At 43.9% G+C, this 19,645-nt stretch overlaps 1 protein-coding gene across 5 annotated transcripts in view; it reads left to right on the forward strand.

Annotated features, from left to right (window-relative positions):
• Positions 1-215: 215 nt before the first annotated feature.
• The window catches only part of PRPSAP2 (phosphoribosyl pyrophosphate synthetase associated protein 2), a 49,008-nt gene continuing 29,578 nt past the window's right edge, over positions 216-19,645 (forward strand). Inside the window, exons 1-7 of one of the 5 annotated variants that reach the window (XM_077892408.1) lie at positions 216-369; positions 5,446-5,541; positions 5,790-5,940; positions 6,933-6,985; positions 10,672-10,738; positions 14,597-14,769; positions 17,204-17,319. In XM_077892408.1, coding sequence (XP_077748534.1) covers positions 5,822-5,940; positions 6,933-6,985; positions 10,672-10,738; positions 14,597-14,769; positions 17,204-17,319 — 528 coding nt within the window. In that variant the 5' untranslated portion in view covers positions 216-369; positions 5,446-5,541; positions 5,790-5,821. Of the gene's footprint in view, positions 434-2,165; positions 2,283-5,445; positions 5,542-5,789; positions 5,941-6,932; positions 6,986-7,707; positions 7,788-10,671; positions 10,739-14,596; positions 14,770-17,203; positions 17,320-19,645 lie in introns of those variants that run through there. The other 4 variants (XM_077892409.1, XM_077892410.1, XM_077892411.1 and 1 more) reach the window with 4 other exon arrangements.

Genomic DNA, 19,645 nt, shown 5'->3' on the forward strand with positions numbered 1-19,645 from the left:
GCTCAGAGGTGAAGTGACTTTGCCTAAGGTTACAGGCGGGTAAGGACTGGAGCCCAGACATCTGTAATTTCACAGCCACCTGAAGGCTAGCCCGGAGCAAGGGCCGCCCCCCCGGAGGAGGCTCAGCCCCGCCCACGTCCCCGCCCCTCCCCTCGGGCGGGCCCCGCCCACGACCCCGAGCCAGGTGCCTCCGCAATCCCAGCGCCCGGCCCCGCCCTCGGCCCCGCCCACGGGCCTCGCAGTCGCCGCGGACGCCGCTCTTGCGCATGGAGTCGCCATTTTGCTCCTAGAGAAGCCGCCTGGAGAGACGGCGCTTTCTTCCTTCGGCAGCCGAGGCTGCGTCGGGGCCGGGGCTGGGGTCGGGGCCAGGTAGGGCGGGAGCCAGCGACGAGCGGCGGCGCGGACCGGCGGGCTCCGGCAGTGCGGGGCGCAGGTGCAAGGGGCGGGGAGCCCCCCGGCGCCGGCTGGCGGACGGGTCGCGCGGTCCCGGGGCTGCAGCTGGGGGGGGACAGCAGGGCGACCCCGGCCTCGCGCCCGCCGCCGCCCCCTCCCCCTCCCCCTCCTCCTCCCCCCTCCTCCTCCGTTCGTCCCTCCTCTCCCGCGCGGGCTCCGCGGGGCTCGGGCCGGCGCGCGGTCCCCGGGGTTCCCCAGCTCCGGGCGCCGTGGGGAGTCGAGCCCTAATTCCGGGACCTGCGGCCGGGGCGGCTCAGAAAACCAGCCTCCAACCCCGCCATCTGCGGCCCCTGATTTTAAGTCGACTGGCCTCGCTGCTCGCAGGCGCTTCTCTTACCCCGTAACCTGGTGTCTTTTTTTTTTTTTTTTTTTTTTTAATTCCACCCAGAACTCACCTAGAGGAGGTTGAGTGAGGACCTTGATGTTGATTTTTAGATATTCTTTTACTAGAAAATGTTTTCCCCTAGTATCTTAACACTGATGATGAGGATCCCCCCCCCCCCCCCTTATTTTGATACTGGCGCAGTTTGGGTTGTGTAGCTTTTGTAAAAAATAAGGAAATGCAGAATGGGGATTTGGGGCACGAGGAAGTGTGATTTCTAATGTTTAAAAGATTTCAGAGCGCAAATAAAAATAATTCAGCCACATTATTGAACTCCACTAAATCATACCCTTCTTCCTGACCCAGTCTAAACCATTGTCACCCAGTTTTGATCGGAGGAGACGAAATTCTGCTCTTACTCACTTAACATAAGCACTTCTGCATTGTCCCAGACGTTTACCGTTCCTATTGTCTTGAATATATTCTGAATTTCACTTAATTACCCCATTATCGATCATTCACGCCCAGTGTTGCCCTTAAAAAAAAAAAATCTTGCAGTGACTGACCATCATTGAACAAACGTGGCTTTTTCTTTCTTCCTCTTGGTGTAAATTCCCAAAAGGGGAAATACTGAATCAAAGTTCTGTGTTGTGTTCTTTCTAAAACACTCAGATATAAATTGTTTTCCAAACAAGGCCTGTTTATGGTAGACGTTTTTCAAAATGTGGATGTCGGATCCTGCTCACTGTGATGCAGAATCAGCAGGGGAGTCCAGGCATTTTTTGTGCTGTTGGGAGATGAGCTGTCCCCACAACTGTGTGTGCTGCAAGTCAGACTGGAACTGAGCTCATGTCTGCAGCTTAGAGGCCATGCAGCCTTGAGCATGTTTCTTCCGTGTCAGAGCCTCATTTCCCCGTGTGTAAAATGGATCCTTGTCTGGTCCCTGCTCTGTTGAGTTGTCATCAAAATTCAGAGGACTCAGAAAATGATGTTAGCCCATAAGAAAACATGCTGATGGAGAGAGACGAGCAAAGTGCCTGGGATCAGAGGCATGGAGGATTAATTCAGCTTTAGGTTTTGCCCTACTAATTCTCTTCAGCAGTGAGATATAAAGCAATTGTTTTTGAAGTGAGGTACATCACTAATAAAAATAGTAATTCTTTGTACTTTATGATGCCTTTTAGTTCCATTTATTAATCATTGCAACCTGGTCAGGCTTTTATTCAAAAATGTTTGTTGTTTGACAAATACTGAGCTTCTTCCATGTGCCAGGTACTAGGCACTGGTTTATACAGTGGAGGACATAATGAAAAAAAAAATCTCTGCTGTCCCAGACCCTAAATTCTGCTGGAGGAAGCTGATTTTACCAAGCATCTATCTCTGTTGTCAGGAAGGAAGACGCGCAGGCCCTGTGAGGCCAAGTGACCTACCCGAGGACCAGTAGCTAGTAACGTGGAAGGCAGACCCAAGACTTCACACTCCTACTCCAGCATCTTTAGATAAAAAGGTGTTTGTACAGTGGACCCTTTGGAGGGAAAGCATCACACTTTAATGCAAGCCTTCCTTGTCCAAAATCCAGGGAAGTGGGTTTATTTTATTTTATTTTATTTTATTTTATTTATTTTAGTAAAGATTTTATTTATTCATGAGAGACACAGAGAGAGAGGCAGAGACACAGGCAGGGGGAGAGGCAGGCTCCCTGCAGGGAGCCCTATGCGGGACTTGATCCAGGGACCCAGGATCCTGGATCACGAGCTGAGCCAAAGGCAGATGCTCAACCACTGAGCCACCCAGGTGCCCCTGGGGAAGTGGTTTTGAAAAGACTGCTGGCCACATCTAAACCAAATGGTCTTTCAGTGTGGAATCATTCATGAGACTTAACAGGTTGTCAGATCTCATTCAAAGAGGCGTAGGATTTGCTTTTAGAAAGGTGCCGAGATTCTCTGGAAAGGGTGTGTTTTCATACTCGTTATAAATAATCCTCACACATTCTAGAACAAATTTAGGATAAACGTAAAAACAACTAGTTTAGAGGCTCCACTTCACCCTGTAGCTTTATGCTAATGAGCCTTCTGTTAGCTCCATCTTGGTGATTCTGTTTCTGAGGATGATCTTTAAAGCTCACTTTTCTTGAAGCTTGATAAAGAGCACAACTTGCATTTCCAATAGGGAAAAGGAGAACCCAAACTAACAACAGCCCTTGGGTTTGAACAGGACTTGACTGTATCGATAGCCATTTCCAAATGGACTCCCCTTCTGGTGCCATTCTGAGGGTGGTTTCAAGTTAGGTTTCAATTATAGAAACCTGGTATCTGAAGACGGACTCAAAAGAGACCACAGTCAGTGGTGAAGGGCATTTAAACTGACCAGAAAAAAAAAAATAAAAAGAAATAATTAACTGACCAGTAAGGAAAGGCTCCAGGAAGTATCCTGGAGCAGAGAGTACCCAGGAGTAAGAGAGCCATCTAGAGATATGCGGCAAGGGAATTTGACATTTCCTGTAGATTACCAAGGAAAAGACAAGGATCTGGGGGTGGCGACTGCAGGGAGAGAAAGTTTAGCATGTTCTACGGAAGTGTTTGGAATGGAGGGGCCCTCCGGGTATGGGCATCTAGCTCTGGAGCTGTTCAAGCACCTGCCTGCTGTGGCTTCTTGGCGGGAGTCCTGTAGATGGGCGGGTTTACCTGCAAGAGCTCTTTCTACCCTCAGATGCTTTCATTCTGAGTGTTCCAAGCCCTCTCAGGGACACTATGGTACTTTAAGAAGCTTCTTACTTGAAGTTTGGAGGATGTAAAAAGATGTCTACCCCAAGTGTATTACTGTGCTTGGTCAGTAGAAAACTGAAATATTAAAAGTTGATGCCTAAGTAGCTTCCATTTACCAAGCAGATCTTCTGTTTGGGACACTTTAAGTGCTGTACAGAATTAATTTTACAGTGACCCTGTAAGGGCTGTGTTTATATATTGTATGGATGAGGGAACAGTGGCTGAGAGATTAATTTTTGCAGGGCCTCTCAGTGAGCTAAGGGGAAGTAGCAGCCAAGATGCAGACACGATTTTGACTGTAAAGGTTGTACTTAAAATTACAGGAGAATGAATTTCATCTTCCAGACCTGTACCCTGTGTTCTTAAACACAGACCTACATTGGTTGAGAGACGGCGTTGGAAGATACTTAAGATCTCTTCCAACTTTGAGGATTGAGGATTTTTTTTTTCATGTAACCTGCCACTCTGCCCCCACAGTATGCCATAAAGCAGGGGTCAGCAGACTTTCTGTAGAGCGCCAGATATAATCAGTGTTTTTGGCTTTATGGCCGATGCTCAGTTCTTATCATTGTATCTGTAGACTGTAGACAGTGAACGTGGCTGTGTTCCAATACAATTTTATGTACAGAAATAGCATTTGGAGGGATCTGGTTTGGCCCATGGGCTGTAGTTGGCTGATCCTTGCTCCTGAGCTGCTTTTCATGGTAGGCATCTCTGGTCCTCCTTGGTCTCCTTAGAGCTTTGGTCATGTGTGTATGTGTTTTTATTTGTAATTATTAGGCTGTAGGTAAATTTCATTGAAGTCCATATTTCCCTTTGTGGCATGCCCCATAAGAGGCAATCAGTGGGGGAACATGCTTTCCTAGCCTGCTGGTGCGTCCATACCTGTAAATTGCACCACCCCCAAGACCCAGTGGTTCTCTTTTTGCAGTTACTGCAGAGAGAGACCTACATGTGCACTAGGAAGCCTGTTTAGGATGTTGACCAGCTAAATGTGGCATCTCTGCATCATGGAGTACTGGCATCAGTTAAGAAAAGACACGATGGGCCTATATTTTGTAACCCTGGGTTGTCAAAATATATCATTTAACAAAAAAGATGATAAATTTGTATGATGATTCTTTTTCTATGTTAGAAGTATATCCTTATCATATTTTCTTATGAGGGATGGATCATGTATGAATGTGTAAAGGTCTGATGGTGCCCATATCAAACTAATAAAAACTGTCCATTCCGGGAGGGTGGGTGGGAAGGAGCCCGGGATTGGGGCTAGTGACTTTAACCTAAACTATCACGTTTCAGTTTTTTTTTTTCCCAAGGAGAATGTGTTTGTGTATTACTTGTGTAATTAAAATTGAAGAACAGCAGAAAAGATCCGCACAGCTTCATTCTTAGTCTCCACCGGCCTTGCGGGGGCCATCGAAGTAAAGCTACAACCGAGGAAGTGCAGTGGGCTAGCTGGGAAGGTGCCCCCGTTCCTCATGGTCCTCGAGACTGTTGCTGGTACACCTAGTCCTGCACCGTCCTTGGGTGATAAGGACACAGCTCAGAGATCGGAAGGTGGAAGGACACGTGAAAGGCCTCAGCCCTGACAATTTTGAGGCCAGGGGCTTTTCTCTTTGTGCTCTGCTGCCCATCAATTGGTGGTCTGCTTACCTCCCTTCCACTTAGGGTTATTGTTTGGTCTGCCTTATGTTCAGTTCAGGAAAATGCAGATGGCAAGGTCTCTTTTAGACCCCGCTCAGGGCCCCAGAGAGTCAGCTGGCAGGCCCCGGGGAGGTGTTGGGATAAATAGTGACTACAGTAAAAGCTGGGCATAGGTGGGTTATTTCTTCATGATTTTTGAGGGTCAATCAGTCCATGTCCTTGCTAATGGCTCTGCCATTTTTCTGTGTGTTAATCCAGGAGGAATTTTGTTGTCAGAGAATAAAAGGAGGTTGTCCATAATTGACTTTAAGCAGCAAACAGTAAAACACTGAGCTCTTCAGCTCCGCCTTTCTTGTAAGTTTATCATTTATTCCCAGTGGTCATGAAAACTAAATCATATAACAATGTATTTCCATAAATTTGGAGCCATAAAGCCCAAACAAACTTTTTCTTTATCCATACATATATGTAATATAAAAGACTCCATGATGGTGAACACTTATCTCCTTCAGCTTAAGTCATTTGCTATTTAAAAAAAAAAGTTCATTCAGGTGAATTTAATATTCTGTGGCAGTTCTTAATATACTTTTAAATCCTCCTAGGCTCTGAGAATTGGAAAACCAAGAAGGTTTTGATGTTTTGTGTGGCGCCACCTGAATTAGAAACCAAGATGAACATAACCAAAGGAGGTCTGGTGTTGTTTTCAGCAAATTCTAATTCATCATGTATGGAGCTCTCAAAGAAGATTGCTGAGTGAGTTATAATTATACTATTAAAATCCATATTTATTATGTGATGTTTTAAATTTGATGATCGGAATAGCACTGATTGTTAAACTTGAGAGCAGATATTTTGTGGTTAGCCTGTGTATTATCTATATATTAAGGGCTAACTTTTTGTAAGCTGTTGTAACTCCCTACATGTTCATTCAGCAGACATTTAGGGAGTCTTGAGGAGTGCCAGGGATTGTGTTAGGTGCCACACATATACAGAATTACTTGAGTATAAAGAACAACGGAGTGTATTCTGTATGAAAATAGTTTATCTAGGTTATAGTTCAGTATAGTTTTAGTTATTTATTAAATATTCTCCAGAAACCAACATTGCACTGTATGTTAACTAACAAAATTTAAATTAAAAAATAAAAGATAAATATTGAACATCCTTCTGTGTACTAGGTCTTGATCTAGATATTGGGGACTCATGGTGAACAAACCAGTCAAGATCCTTCCTTCTTATATTTAGTAGACAACCAGACAAGAAGGAAGTCAACAAAACAAAATTTCAGGCAGTGGTAGGTAGTGTGAAGAAAACACTGTGAAAGGAATGATTTGAGCAGGTTGCTCGGGTACCTTTTAAACTCAGGGTATGGTATGTGAATTGAGAAGTCCTGTGGGTCAAGGGGACAGAATGTTCAAAGGCCCTGGTGTGTGCACCTCTGACATGGTGGTATAGCCTAGGGGCATGGCAGGAGGGCAGAGGGTGCAAGGAATGGTCGGTGAGGCAGGCTGAGCAGGACTCCAGAGGCCTTCTTGGGTTAGGCCTGGGATGGCGGGTGGGGGATTAGATAACAGAGTGACTTAGTAGTAGCATATCTGCTTTAATTTTATAAAAAGAGTGCCTCTATTTCATTTTGCCTTATCTTCTTTTTAATGAATTTATTAAGCATCCTTAAATAGTTAAGGTGTTGGATAGATACTATCTCTGTTACCTTTCCAACTTTTCTCCCCCTTTCTCTTCTCTAGGCGGCTGGGGGTGGAGATGGGCAAAGTGCAGGTTTACCAGGAACCTAACAGAGGTGAGCTATCTTAGACATGCACTGCATTGATTTTTTTTTTTTTGTGGAATGTGCCATGCTGGCTCTGTCTTTCATCCTCCACTCTTGAAACAATTGGATCGAGTGGCTGGTTAGTCCTGCCTGCAGGAAGTTGGGTGGGCAAGGTGGTGAGAGTAGTGCTCTAGCTCCTACTGATACCAGCTGTATATAGAGTATGTGGGAGCTTGGACTCCAGCTCTCAAACCTCTAATAAAAACTGCAGAGATGCATGAAACCTGTACCCTGAATGGAAACACTGCTCAGAAGTCATATGAGTTTATGTCACTTTGGGCAGGCTGAGAAAACCCTGTGTGGCCACAGTATTAATTGGTTGTTAATTCTTCTCTCTCTCTTTTTTTTTTTTAAGATTTATTTACTTATTTGGGAGAGAGAGTACAAGTGGAAGGGGAAGGGGGAGAGGGAGAGAGAATCTCAAGCAGACCTTGTGCTAAGCATGGAGCCTGATGCAGGGCTCAGTCTCACTACCCTGAGATCATGACCTGAGCCAAAACCAAGAATTGAACGCTAACCTGACTGAGCATCCAGGTGCCTCAGTTGGCTGGATTCTTATTTCCCTCAAGCTGTCATGGACAAGACTTCATGAAATGCTTGTTAGGAAATGCTTTTGTTAATTGATTTATATTATTACATAAGCGTCTCAAGTTGTGAAAGCATATGTTACTTAATCTTTGTGATTTCTCTAGAAATGGTGGATATTTGAAATTACCCTAGGAAAAGCGATGGAAAGCTTGCATGGACTTGAGGGTCAGACCACTTATTCTTGGCAAGTTATTTAACTTTTCTAAACTACAAATGATTAGGGCTATTTTGAAGATTAAATGTGATAATTTGCCCAATACAAAGTCCTTAGCACATAGTAGGTGCTCAGTAAATGCTGGTTCCCTCTCGTTCTCCACTGTAGGATTTTGTCGATATTTATTTATTTATTTATTTATTTATTTATTTATTTATTTATTTAAAGATTTTATTTATTTAGTTGTGGGAGACACACACAGAGAGAGAGGCAGAGACATAGGCAGAGAGAGAAGCAGGTTCCATGCAGGGAGCCTGATGTGGGACTCGATCCTGGGACTCCGGGTTAATTTTATTTTTCGATTTTATTTTTATTTTTTAATTTTTAAAATACTTATTTGAAAGAGAAAGAGTGAGCACAAGCAAGGGGAGGGGCAGAGGGAGAGGGACAAGCAGACTCTCTGCTGAGCATGGAGTCTGACGGGCTCGATCCAAAGACCCTGAAATCATGACCTGAGCTGAAGTCAGGCTCTTAACCATCTGAGCCACCTAGGCATCCCTTTAGATTTTATTTTTAAACAATCTCTACACCCAACATGAGGCTCAAACTCATAGTCCCCAAATCAGAAGTGGCACACTCCACCAACTGAACCAGCCTGATGCCTCTAGGATTTTGTCAATTACTTAAATAGAGAACTTAAAGACACTTTGATGAAAAGGCACAAAACTCTTTTTCCAGTATTTATTTCTCCATTACTGCCTTCTCTTTCCTGTCTCCCAAGATCTCCCATGTGGCTTCCATAGGAAAAATGTGTAATTAAAAAAAACCTGCAGGGAGAGTTTGGAGAAGGGTCTACTGCCAAAGGGGATTGCGTGATGTCCTTTGTGTAGTCTGGGAAGGGGGGGTAGGGAGAGCTGGTGGTGGAAGGCCCAGGAGGAGGTTGGCCCACCCTCCAGGTTCATGAATGAGGGCAGAGAAAGTAGTTGGTGTTTATTGTGAAGGAAGGCAGGAACTGACATTTGTGCATTCCTCACTGTTACCAGATACTAAGGAACTGCTGCGTTGAGGGATAATGTTACATATGAGGTCCCAAAGTAGGGGAGTCAGGGTTTAAGCCCAGGTCTCCCTGATTCTAAAGCTCATTTTCTTTCCTTGGTACCATATTCCTTTGTAAACATGTATTTTGTTTTTTCCAACTTTTTGAAAAAGATTTTATTTATTTATTCATGAGAGACACAGAGAGAGAGAGAGGGGCAGAGACACAGGCAGAGGGAGAAGCAGGCTCCCATGCAGGGAGCCCGATGCGGGACTGTATCCCAGGACTTCAGGATCACGCCCTGGGCCGAAGGCGGCGCTAAACCGCTGAGCCACCTGGGCTGCCCTGTTTTTTCCAACATTTTTTTTTTTTTAATTTTTATTTATTTATGATAGTCACACAGAGAGAGAGAGAGAGGCAGAGACACAGGCAGAGGGAGAGGCAGAGACACAGGCAGAGGGAGAAGCAGGCTCCATGCACCGGGAGCCTGACGTGGGATTCGTTCCCGGGTCTCCAGGATCGCGCCCTGGGCCAAAGGCAGGCGCTAAACCGCTGCGCCACCCAGCGATCCCTTTTCCAACATTTTTAATGAAAATATTCAGACCTATAAAAAAGTTCAAAGAATAGTGCAGTGAATATCCATATGCATGTCTGCTGCTTGGATTCAACAGGTAACATTTTGCAATATGAATATGTGTGGTACCTTTTTTCTTTTCTTAAAGATTTTATTTATTTATTCATGAGAGACCCAGAGAAAGAGGCAGAGACACAGGCAGAGGGAGAAGCAAGCTCCATGCAGGGAGCCCGATATGGGACTGTATCCCAGGACTCCAGGATCATGCCCTGGGCCGAAGGCAGGCACCAGACCGCTGAGCCACCCAGGCACCCCTGTGTGGAACCTTTTGAAAGTGAGTTGCAGGTGTCAGGTCACTTAAGCCCCAAATGCTTGACCATGCGTCTCAAGAATAAGTATTTTCTCCTGCATGAATACAGTGTTGTTCTCATACTCAAAGAAATTAACAACCATTCTCTAATTATCTAATATCTAGTAATCTGTATTCAAATTTCCCTTGTCCTGAAGAGCCTTTTATAGCTGTTTTGTCTTTTTTTTTTTTTTTCCCAAACCAGGATTCTTGGCTCAAGTAATAATGTTTTTTATTCTAATCTAGAACTGTTCTTTTCTTCCCAGGACATTGACTTTGAAGAATGTCTCATTCTGTATTTGTCTAATTGTGGCTGATCGCAAGTTTTTTGAGAGTAGGGTTATTGGACCTTATTTGTCTTTACTCTCACAGCATTATTATAACATTTATTGTCTAATAAATTCTTAATTGTTGCTGGTTTTATGACTGAATATGTGATTTCCCATAGAGATACTGTGCTCAGTGTGGCACAACACTCACTGCCTGGATAAGAGAAGTAAGAAGGGTAGATTTACTTGTTCCAAGTCAGAAATTGAATTCTTTCTGAAGCACGTAATGTAACCCGACATGTTTTAAAAGTGTGGTTGGGGGCCCTGGGTGACTCAGTTGGTTAAGCATCTGACTCTTGATTTTGTCTCAGGTTGTGATCTCAGGGTTGTGAGATCGAGCCCAGGGTTAGACTCTGCACTGGGCGTGGAACCTGCTTGAGATTCTCTGTCTCCCTCTCCCCTCCCTTTCTCCCTTTCTCTAAAAAAAGTTAAAAAAAAAAAAAAAAGTGTGATTAACTCCAGTGTGCTCGTTATCCTTTATAGCATCTAAAGCCTCATGAGTTTAACAGTTCCAGTTTCATATTTTATAACATTAGGGATGAAGCAGATTTTTTGATGTACATATTTTCAAAAATGTAAATTGTGTCTTTTTTTTACCCCCCTCACTTCTTTCCTTTTCCTGCCAGAAACAAGAGTGCAGATTCAAGAATCCGTGAGGGGAAAAGATGTTTTCATCATCCAGACTGTCTCAAAGTGAGTCCTTATCCAATAGATACGATGTTGTTCTCTGGGTTTTTCTTTCTAGGCATGAGCGTTTAAAATAATAGCAGCTGACTAGACAGGAAGAATTATGATCATTTGGAAATTGGTGTGTCATATTCTGCTAATTTTTCTGACCTAACTGCTGACTTTTACGTGTTTGTTCCATGTTTTTGAATGGTGGAAGTAACCAAGTATTGGAGTAGAGGTTCTTAATGAGAACAGAACCCATTATATTGCCTCTCAACCAGAATTTTGTAAAACTCCCAGGGAAGCTCTTCTAGTTCCCCCCCAAAAAGGTAGGAGGAAAGCTGTGTATTTACTTGAGGTTTTTAAAGCTCTGGCTGCAGGTAATTTAAAAATGATCACCATTTCTTATGTTGTTTAGATAAATGAGCTGAGAAGGTAAAAGAATGTATTGAAGGAATATGTATTCCTCTTTGGTGTGGTGTTTGACATACGTGTGTCCTGGAAATTGTTGAGGCTGCAAGTGTATAATCTGAGTGCAGAGGAGTCAGTGCAATGAGGTTGGTCTGCGTCATTTTTTAAAAGACCACTCTGTCCATACATATCCCCAAATGCCTCTGTATTTGAAAGTTCTTCACTCAGAGTGATTCTTAATAATGTCTGGAGATCAGTTTGTGTAGGGCATAATTTTTTAGCTTAGAGATTCTAATTTTGCTGCGTGTTTATATGTATAATAAATACCAAAGAAGGGGAACAAGAGCCAAGTTTCAGGAGAATTTAGACTTGGGACACACATACTTTCATCTACATTTTGAACATCTGTCCAGGTCTTTGGTTCATGGGGATGAGATCTTGTAGCCACCTGGCTCTTCCAGGAAGAGGAGTTAAAGGGGACTTGTCATTGCATCCCATGCCCTCCCGGGAGTGTGTGTGCCTTGAAGGGAGGGGGTGGCTTGCCTTTGCCGAAGTTCCCTTGTTTTCATTTCTTCTGTGCCACTTAGCATTCTTGGCAGACCTGGGCTAGGAAGCTCCCAGTTCTCAGAACCCCTGCCACCACCTTCTTTACCCAGATGGCTGAAGGGCTGGGGTGCTAGTGGAGGACTCCCTGTGCCCACAGCTACTCTACCCCTCCTGACATTGGGGTGGGGATAGCGCAGAGCACAAAATAACTTAGGTTGCTCCTGGCTGTCTGCAGTGCTTTTATCTCCTCACAGACACGTGTGAATCCATTTGGATGAATGCAGAGAAGTCGCTTATGTTACACAAGGGGATAAGTGAGCCTTATAGGCCAAATTGGACTTAGAATTCAGGGCTTCAGCAGCATGACTCATATAGTCCTTCCTGTTTCCAGGTCCATCCATTCCTGTCCTTTTATTTCTATTTGGTTTATTTCAACACTTACTATTCTGCCCTTGCCTTTTGTTGGTTTCTTATTCCCTTAGCTAAAACTGCCTGCATGTCTCATTTTTCATTGTTCCGAACCATGACCTTGTGTGAACTCACTTCATCTTGCCAGAGAGCCTGGACATCGGGTGTTTATGAAATAGTTAATGTTGAGATTTGATGTTGTCAGATACGTGTTATCTTTCATTTTAGGACAGATTAACAGTGGGCACTAAAAGTATCAGAAAAGTTTTAAATGAAGAGAATGCTGCTCTTGGCTCCATTTATCCAGTCATTCAGACAAGTTCATGACTTGAGGTTAGTGCTGGTAAGCCTGTCAGCAGCTCCAGAAAAATGGTGCCCTTGTAGTATGGCGTGGGGCCCTTGGTGTAATTCTGTGCCCACTGTTGGGTCCTCTCCTTCTACCCTTTCACAGACAGTGCTTTCCTGAAAGTCTGCTTTTCACTCTTGTGAGACCAGGTCAGATATTAACATATAACCCAGTCACCCACATGTTCTGGGTTTCCTTTCACTCATTCATTCATTAACAAACACTGATTGAACGTCAGCTGCATGCCAGTCACTATTTCAGGTGTTCAAGATGCGTGAATGATTAAAACAGATAAAGACCGATGCACCTGGGTGGCTCAGTGGTTGGGCATCAGCCTTTGGCTCATGTCATGATCCAGGCGTCCTAGGATTGAGTCCTGCATCGGGCTTCCCCACAGGGTGCCTGCTTCTCTCTCTGCCTGTCTTTGTCTCTTTCTCTGTGTCTCTCATGAATAAACAAATAAAAATCTTAAAAACAAAACAGATAAAGACCCTTGGCTTCATGGAGTCTATTTTCTGAGACATGCAATTAGTTAACTATATACTTACTGACTTAGTAACTGAGTATCTACTGATCATCCAGTTTGTCAGAAGCTGACAAAGACCTCAACAGTGTGGCAGGGGATTGGGAGTGATGTAGGGAGGGAGTAGAGAGAGGGCAGGCCAGGCAGGCCTCAGCAAGGTGGTGACAGGAGAAGGTAGGGGCAGAAGCCAGGTGGCCAGCCAGGGAGGAGCACTTTCCAGTTGGGGAGAGCCCCAAGGGGTCTCAGTGTGAGTGAGGACTGACATGATGTCTAGTGTGACCAGACTGGGGGGCGGAGGGCATGAGAGGGGGAGCAGAGAGGTGGGGTGTCGGGCAAATCATAGAGGGGCTTTGGGAGCCATCATGGGGCTGTAGGCTAAATGGGAAAGCATTTCTGGATCTTGAGCAGAGGAGTGTGTGATGTGACTTGCACTTGAAGATCCAGCCAGCCACCCTGAGGAGAACAAGCAGCAGAGGGACCGCTAAAGAACAGGGAGGCCTGTGGTGGCAGACTGCGCCTGTCACTGGCTTGACACAGAGCACACCTGGCCTGGCCCCTGTGCAGCAGTACAGTGGGGATATGCTGTGACCTTCTGGAGACAAGAACAGTGAAGGGGGCACCTCTGTTTTTGTCCTGAGTAAACTGAAGGAGGAGTGTCGCCATCTACTGCTATGGAAAAGGTTTTATGATGAAGCAGGCTTTGGGAGGCAAAGAGCAGTTCAGTTTTGAGGGGTCTTGACAGACACTTGAGTGGCACCATTGTCAGGTAGTGGTTGGATTTGCTAGACTGGAGTTGAGAAGCTTGGACTGAGACTGTGACCTTGAGTCTCCAACTTCTAGAAGCTGTGAAATTAGATGAGAAGCCCAAGGGATGAGGGGAGGTCGAAGAGAGGTGCAAATGAATGAGTGTTAGGAAGGTGGGGAGGAGGGGAAGCTGCAGAAGAAGCCAGGTGAACAGCAAGGAAGTCCTAGAAGCCCAGTGGGTGAAGCTAGGCAAGCAGCTGTGGACACTCTGGTGAGAGGAGAACTGTCCTTGGATCTAGGTGCATGGAGGTCATTGAGGACCCAGATTGGAATGCGTTTGAAAGAGGCAAGATGAGGTGAACCGGAGATATCTGAGTGTAGACAACTCTCTTGAGATGTATACACAGGGGAGGGAAGAAATAGGCCAGTGGGAAGAGTGGTCACCAGTCGTTTCTAATGCAACAACAGAGTTTATAGTCCGATGGGTACAAGCCCAGGGAGTGTACAGAATTGATGGCAGAGGCAAGAGGGAGAATTACTGGAGCTTATCTTCCAGTAGGCAGGAGTGGAGAGGAGGGCGAGGGGTGCTTAGGGTGTCATTGTGAGGCCTAATTGCAGAGTAACTGGTGTAGAAAGTTTTCTCTGCCTGATAGTGAAGGGCTGGCCAACTTGGAGGGTGGGAGCTCATGGAAGGCTCTCTTCTGACTGAGTAGTTTTTACAGGGAAAAAGGAAGTAGGTCAGTAGCTGTGAGGGGAATGTGGGAATTCGTTTGTGCCTTTTCTGTGTCTCGAGCCTTAAGGCTGTAGAGGCACACATAGCACATTGCTGCTACTTTGTGGGAACAGGGAGATGTTAAACACATGTCTTACGTTCCTTGCTGGGATTTTCTTTCTTGAAATGCAGGGATGTGAACACCACCATCATGGAGCTCCTGATTATGGTGTACGCGTGTAAGACCTCTTGTGCCAAAAGCATTATCGGCGTGATTCCCTACTTTCCTTACAGCAAACAGTGCAAGATGAGAAAAAGAGGCTCCATTGTTTCTAAATTGCTGGCTTCGATGATGTGCAAAGCTGGTGAGAATGGCAGATACATGACATTTATTGGGGGCCAGGGCATTTTATGTTTACCTTGGAAAGTGTAAACCATTTTCTTAACTAAATTAGAATGTGGAACAGAAAAAAGACCATTTTTTAAGACCGCTAAGTTACAATGAGAAAACACAGAGAATTCTCTTCTGTTCCCCACAACCTAAAACAAAGTTAAGGAGAGTGACTTATTTTTCCCTAAGTTCTTTGTTTAAAGAATTATATTAAAACAACAAGTTACAATCACATTTAAGTTGTTTTTGAAGGGGAAAAGGGCATTTTAGAACCGAGCACTCTTAACATGGCAACTTTTATTTTAGTCTCTTCCCAGGGTGGATTGGCATATTTTCAAACCATGTGCACTATTTTGTGTGGTGCGTTTTCAGGTCACATCCTAGGCATCCCCTCTTGTTTCTAAATAACCTTCTCATAACCTTCAGAGTTATTACATGTGTGTGTAACCATGTGGGCGTGTGTGTGTGTGTGTGTGTGTGTGTTTGTATGCAACTCTAGAAGCCACATATCCCAGAGCACTGGTACAGAGGGGAAAGGACAAAACAGCCCCATATCACTGCATTGAACACAGACACTTACTGTGAAATAGAGTTTGTGTCTATTTTTTTTGCATTCCAAAGAAGGCAAAAACAAAACAAAACAAAACAAAAGAAAAACAACCCACTCAAAAACCCACACACCCAAATTTGTCATTATTTGATGACACCCGAAGCCCAGCTGCCTTAATGTATAATGTATTAAACAGTCTTCAGAGTTTTAAAAGCTGGCTGAAGGGAGCAGGCTAGCTCACTGGATCTTCCAGAAAGATTCTGCTCATCTTTTCTTTTGGCCTTGATCCTGGCTGGACTGCCAGGTTGACTCTCTCTTCTGGGCAAGTTTTGCTTTTTTTTTTTTTTTTTTAATGTTTTATTTATTCATTCATGAGAGACACAGAGAGAGAGAGAGGGGCAGAGACACAGGCAGAGGGAGAACCAGGCTCCATGCAGGGAGCCCGATGTGGGACTCGATCCTGGGTCTCCAGGATCAGGCCCTGGGCTGAAGGCGGCGCTAAACCACTGAGCCACCGGGGCTGCCCAAGTTCTGCTTTTTAAAAAACTTTTCCAGTTAGACTTTCCTTATTCTGGTGATCATTTCAAGTATCCTGTAAGGAGCCAGTGAGGATGAAGGTTCTTCATTTTGTCCAGAGACAGGCCCATGCAGTTTGTCTTAAGATCAATATTTGTCTTAAGTATCTATCTTAATATGGCTTTGCTATGCCTATTAAGGAAACTTCATGGAAATATAACTTGCTTTAATAGAATTATCAGAGACATTTCTTCATTACTATTATCTTTGTTATTTTCAGACTATAAATTGATGTGAAAATCATGTATCTGTGTGGAAAAACCACCCTCTCTTTCCCTTCTGAGTAAGGAAAAACCCAGTTCACCTCCTGTTTGTCTCTTCTACTCACACACAAAGGGGATTGCTTCTGACACTTCTGGTCACCAAAGGTGTAGGGGTTTTCCCTACACCTAGCAATTCTCCATGACACTGGCTGAGTATCCTACAATTCACTTAAATTCTGGAGATAGTGTCAAATCCCACAGGTTAAGGGCTCAGTCCCATAACCTGCCCCTGCCCCACTCACCCATGCTAGCTGCAAGGCCAGATTGTCACCTCTGCATCTGGCCAATCTGCTGTAAATCACAGATTCCCAAGACCCACATGTCGGATTCAATTAATTTGCTCGAGCAGCTCACAGAACTCCGGGGAACTACTCACTCACTGTTTGCCACTTTATTGTAAAAGCATATGATAAAGAATACAAGTGATAGAAGAGATACGAGGGCACAGGATGTGGGGAGGGCTGCAGAGCCCTTGACCTCTCAGCATGCACCACTTGCCCAGAGCCTCCACCTGTTCACCAACCTGGTGCCCCCCCTCTCTCCCAAGGCTCTGCCTCATCACGTAGGCGCAATCAATCATTGACTCCATTCCCAGCCCCTCTTCAGTCTCTGGAGAATGGGAGGTGGGGGCTGAAGATGCTAAACCTTTTTTTTTTTTTTTTTGGTGCTAAACCTTTAATCACAGCATGGTCTTTCTTGGTCTCCTCATCCAAGAGCCCACCCAGAGTCCCCTCATTAGAACAAAAGGTTCTTTTGGTGCCCTTATCATTTAGGAATTTACAAGGGTTTTAGCTAAGAGCCCTGTGTTAGGGACACAGGTAGAGACCACTATATAGGTTTTCTGTTCTCATCGTCTTATTGAACTAAAACATCTGAGAAATAAAGACACTAAGTCTTTTTGATGAGAAAGCAATTTTTAAATAGCTATTATATATAGTATTGTGTTTTATATATGCTTAGTTCGTACATATCGACTGGTTATTTGACCACTCGTGTTTTTGTCTGCTTTGTTTCCAAAGGTCTAACCCATCTCATTACTATGGATTTACACCAGAAGGAAATTCAAGGCTTCTTCAATATTCCTGTTGATAATTTAAGAGCTTCTCCCTTCTTACTACAGTATATTCAAGAAGAGGTGAGCTGGCTCAAACTTCTGCATTTTAACATTCTGTTTAAGGTTGAAAAGATACATTTCCATTTCCCTGGGCAGTCTGTAAAGGATTAAAACTTAGTGTATTCTGCTTGAATATTTCCTGGGATGCCTGAGTGGCTCAGTTGATTAATATCTATCTGACTCTTGATCTCAGGATCATGAATTCAAGCCCTGTGTTGGGCTCCACTGAGCCTCGCATGGAGCCTGTTTAAAATATAGTAATAAAATAATGAAGTACTATTTACTTTAATAAATGTAATTCAGTATATTTTAAAATTTCTAATCTATAGTTTCTTTGTTTTGCTAAGCTCTTAAAATTGCTGTGTTTTCTTTGGGGCCTCAGGTACCTAGGACCGGACTAGTTGTGATCATGGCACATAACTCTCATCATTGGTCCATGTATAGACCTGGCCCTCATTTCATATCTATTGCTCTTCCTTGCTATCTGTCCATCTGTCTGTAGTGGTCAGCATCCAGGATCTTACCACTCAGCAAGAAAACTTGATGCATCATAACTGATATCCACTAGCGTGGTTCTTTTGTGTCACATCCCCCCTACCTCCTCCCACTGAGGGAGCTACCATCTTGAATCTTGTTTCCTCTTTTAATTTCCTTTATATAGGGATCCCTGGGTGCGCAGCGGTTTGGCGCCTGCCTTTGGCCCAGGGCGCGATCCTGGAGACCCGGGATCGAATCCCACAACGGGCTCCCGGTGCATGGAGACTGCTTCTCCCTCTGCCTGTGTCTCTGCCTCTCTCTCTCTCTCTCTCTTTGTGACCATCATAAAAAAAAAAAAAAAAAAAAAAAAAAATTTAATTTCCTTTATATATGGTCTTATATCTTTGTACACATAGACTATTCCAAGACAAAAACATGTAAGATAGATATTTTTTAATTTTATTAGAAAAATAATCAAATTGTGCGATTTTGGGGGAATATTTCACTTTATGTTGCATTAGTAAGCTTCTTCCAGGTTGAGGGTCACAGTGCATTCATTTGAACTATTGAGAACTACTCACCGTGCAGCTTTACCACAGTTTACTTGTAAGGGTGTTGCCGTTGCGATTGTGCTCCTGTGAGCACTCTTGTCTGTGTCTCCTGTGGCACACAAGCAGAAGTATATCACGGTCACATACCTAGTGTAGTTTTGCAAGGTGAAATGGCATGTGAGTGTTTGATTTTTCCCAAAGCAGTTACGCCAACTTTCATCCCCCCCCAGCAGTAAATCAGATGCTCTGTGGATCCGTCTTGTTTCAACACTTAGGTTACCAGAATTTACAGTATTTGCTAGTTGAATGCACTGTGGTGTCTTGGCATCACTTTGATGGATAGATCTCTTATGATGTAAGAAGTTGAACATCTCTTTGTATAATTTCCTTTTTTATGAAAAGGCGCTAATGTACTTTGTTCTTCACTGGTTTTATGTGTGTGTTGTTTTCTGAGCTACAGGCATGCTGTTTTGTATTCTAGATTCTAGCTATTTGTTAGTATTGGTTTCATTAGGGAGTCTAGATGAGTAGACATATTCAGTTTTTTTTTTTTCATTGAGGTGAAATCCATGTAACATAAAATTAACCAGTTTAAGACAATTTGGTGGGATTTAGTACAGTCAGTGTTGTATAACTGTCTGTATCCTTTGTCTAGTTCCAAAACTTTGTCATACTCCAGAAGAACACCCTGTACTCATTAAGTAACTACTTACCATTCCTCCCTCCCCCTATTCCCTGGCAGCTACTCATGTGCTCTTTGGCTCTGGATTTGCCTGTACTGGACATTTCATGTACCTGGGATCATGCAGCATGCAACCTTTTTGTGTTTGGCTTTATTCACTTAGCTTAATGCTTTTGAGGTTCATCAATGCAGTAATGTGTATTAGGACCTCATTCCTTTTGAAGACTGAATAATATTCCACCGTATGTACATACCACTATTTGTTTATCCATTCATGTGTTGATGAACATTTGGATTGTTGCCACTTTTTGACTATTGTGAGTAGTGCTGCTGTGAACATTCTTGTATAAGCTCGCTCCTTCCTTCTTTCTTTCTTTCTTTCTTTCTTTCTTTCTTTCTTTCTTTCTTTCTTTCTTTCTTTCTTTCTTCTTTTCTTTCTTTCTTTCTTTCTTTCTTTCTTTCTTTTCTTTCTTTTCTTTCTTTTCTTTCTTTTCTTTCTTTTCTTTCTTTTCTTTCTTTCTTTCTTTCTTTCTTGAGCAAGCAAGAAGTATATGCATGTGTGAGCAGGGGGAAAGAGGCAGAAAGATAGGGAGAATCTCAAGGAGGCTCCACGCTGGGAGTCACAGGACTCGATCTC

Source organism: Canis aureus, chromosome 3 (assembly GCF_053574225.1).
Source record: "Canis aureus isolate CA01 chromosome 3, VMU_Caureus_v.1.0, whole genome shotgun sequence".
NCBI lineage: Eukaryota > Metazoa > Chordata > Mammalia > Carnivora > Canidae > Canis > Canis aureus.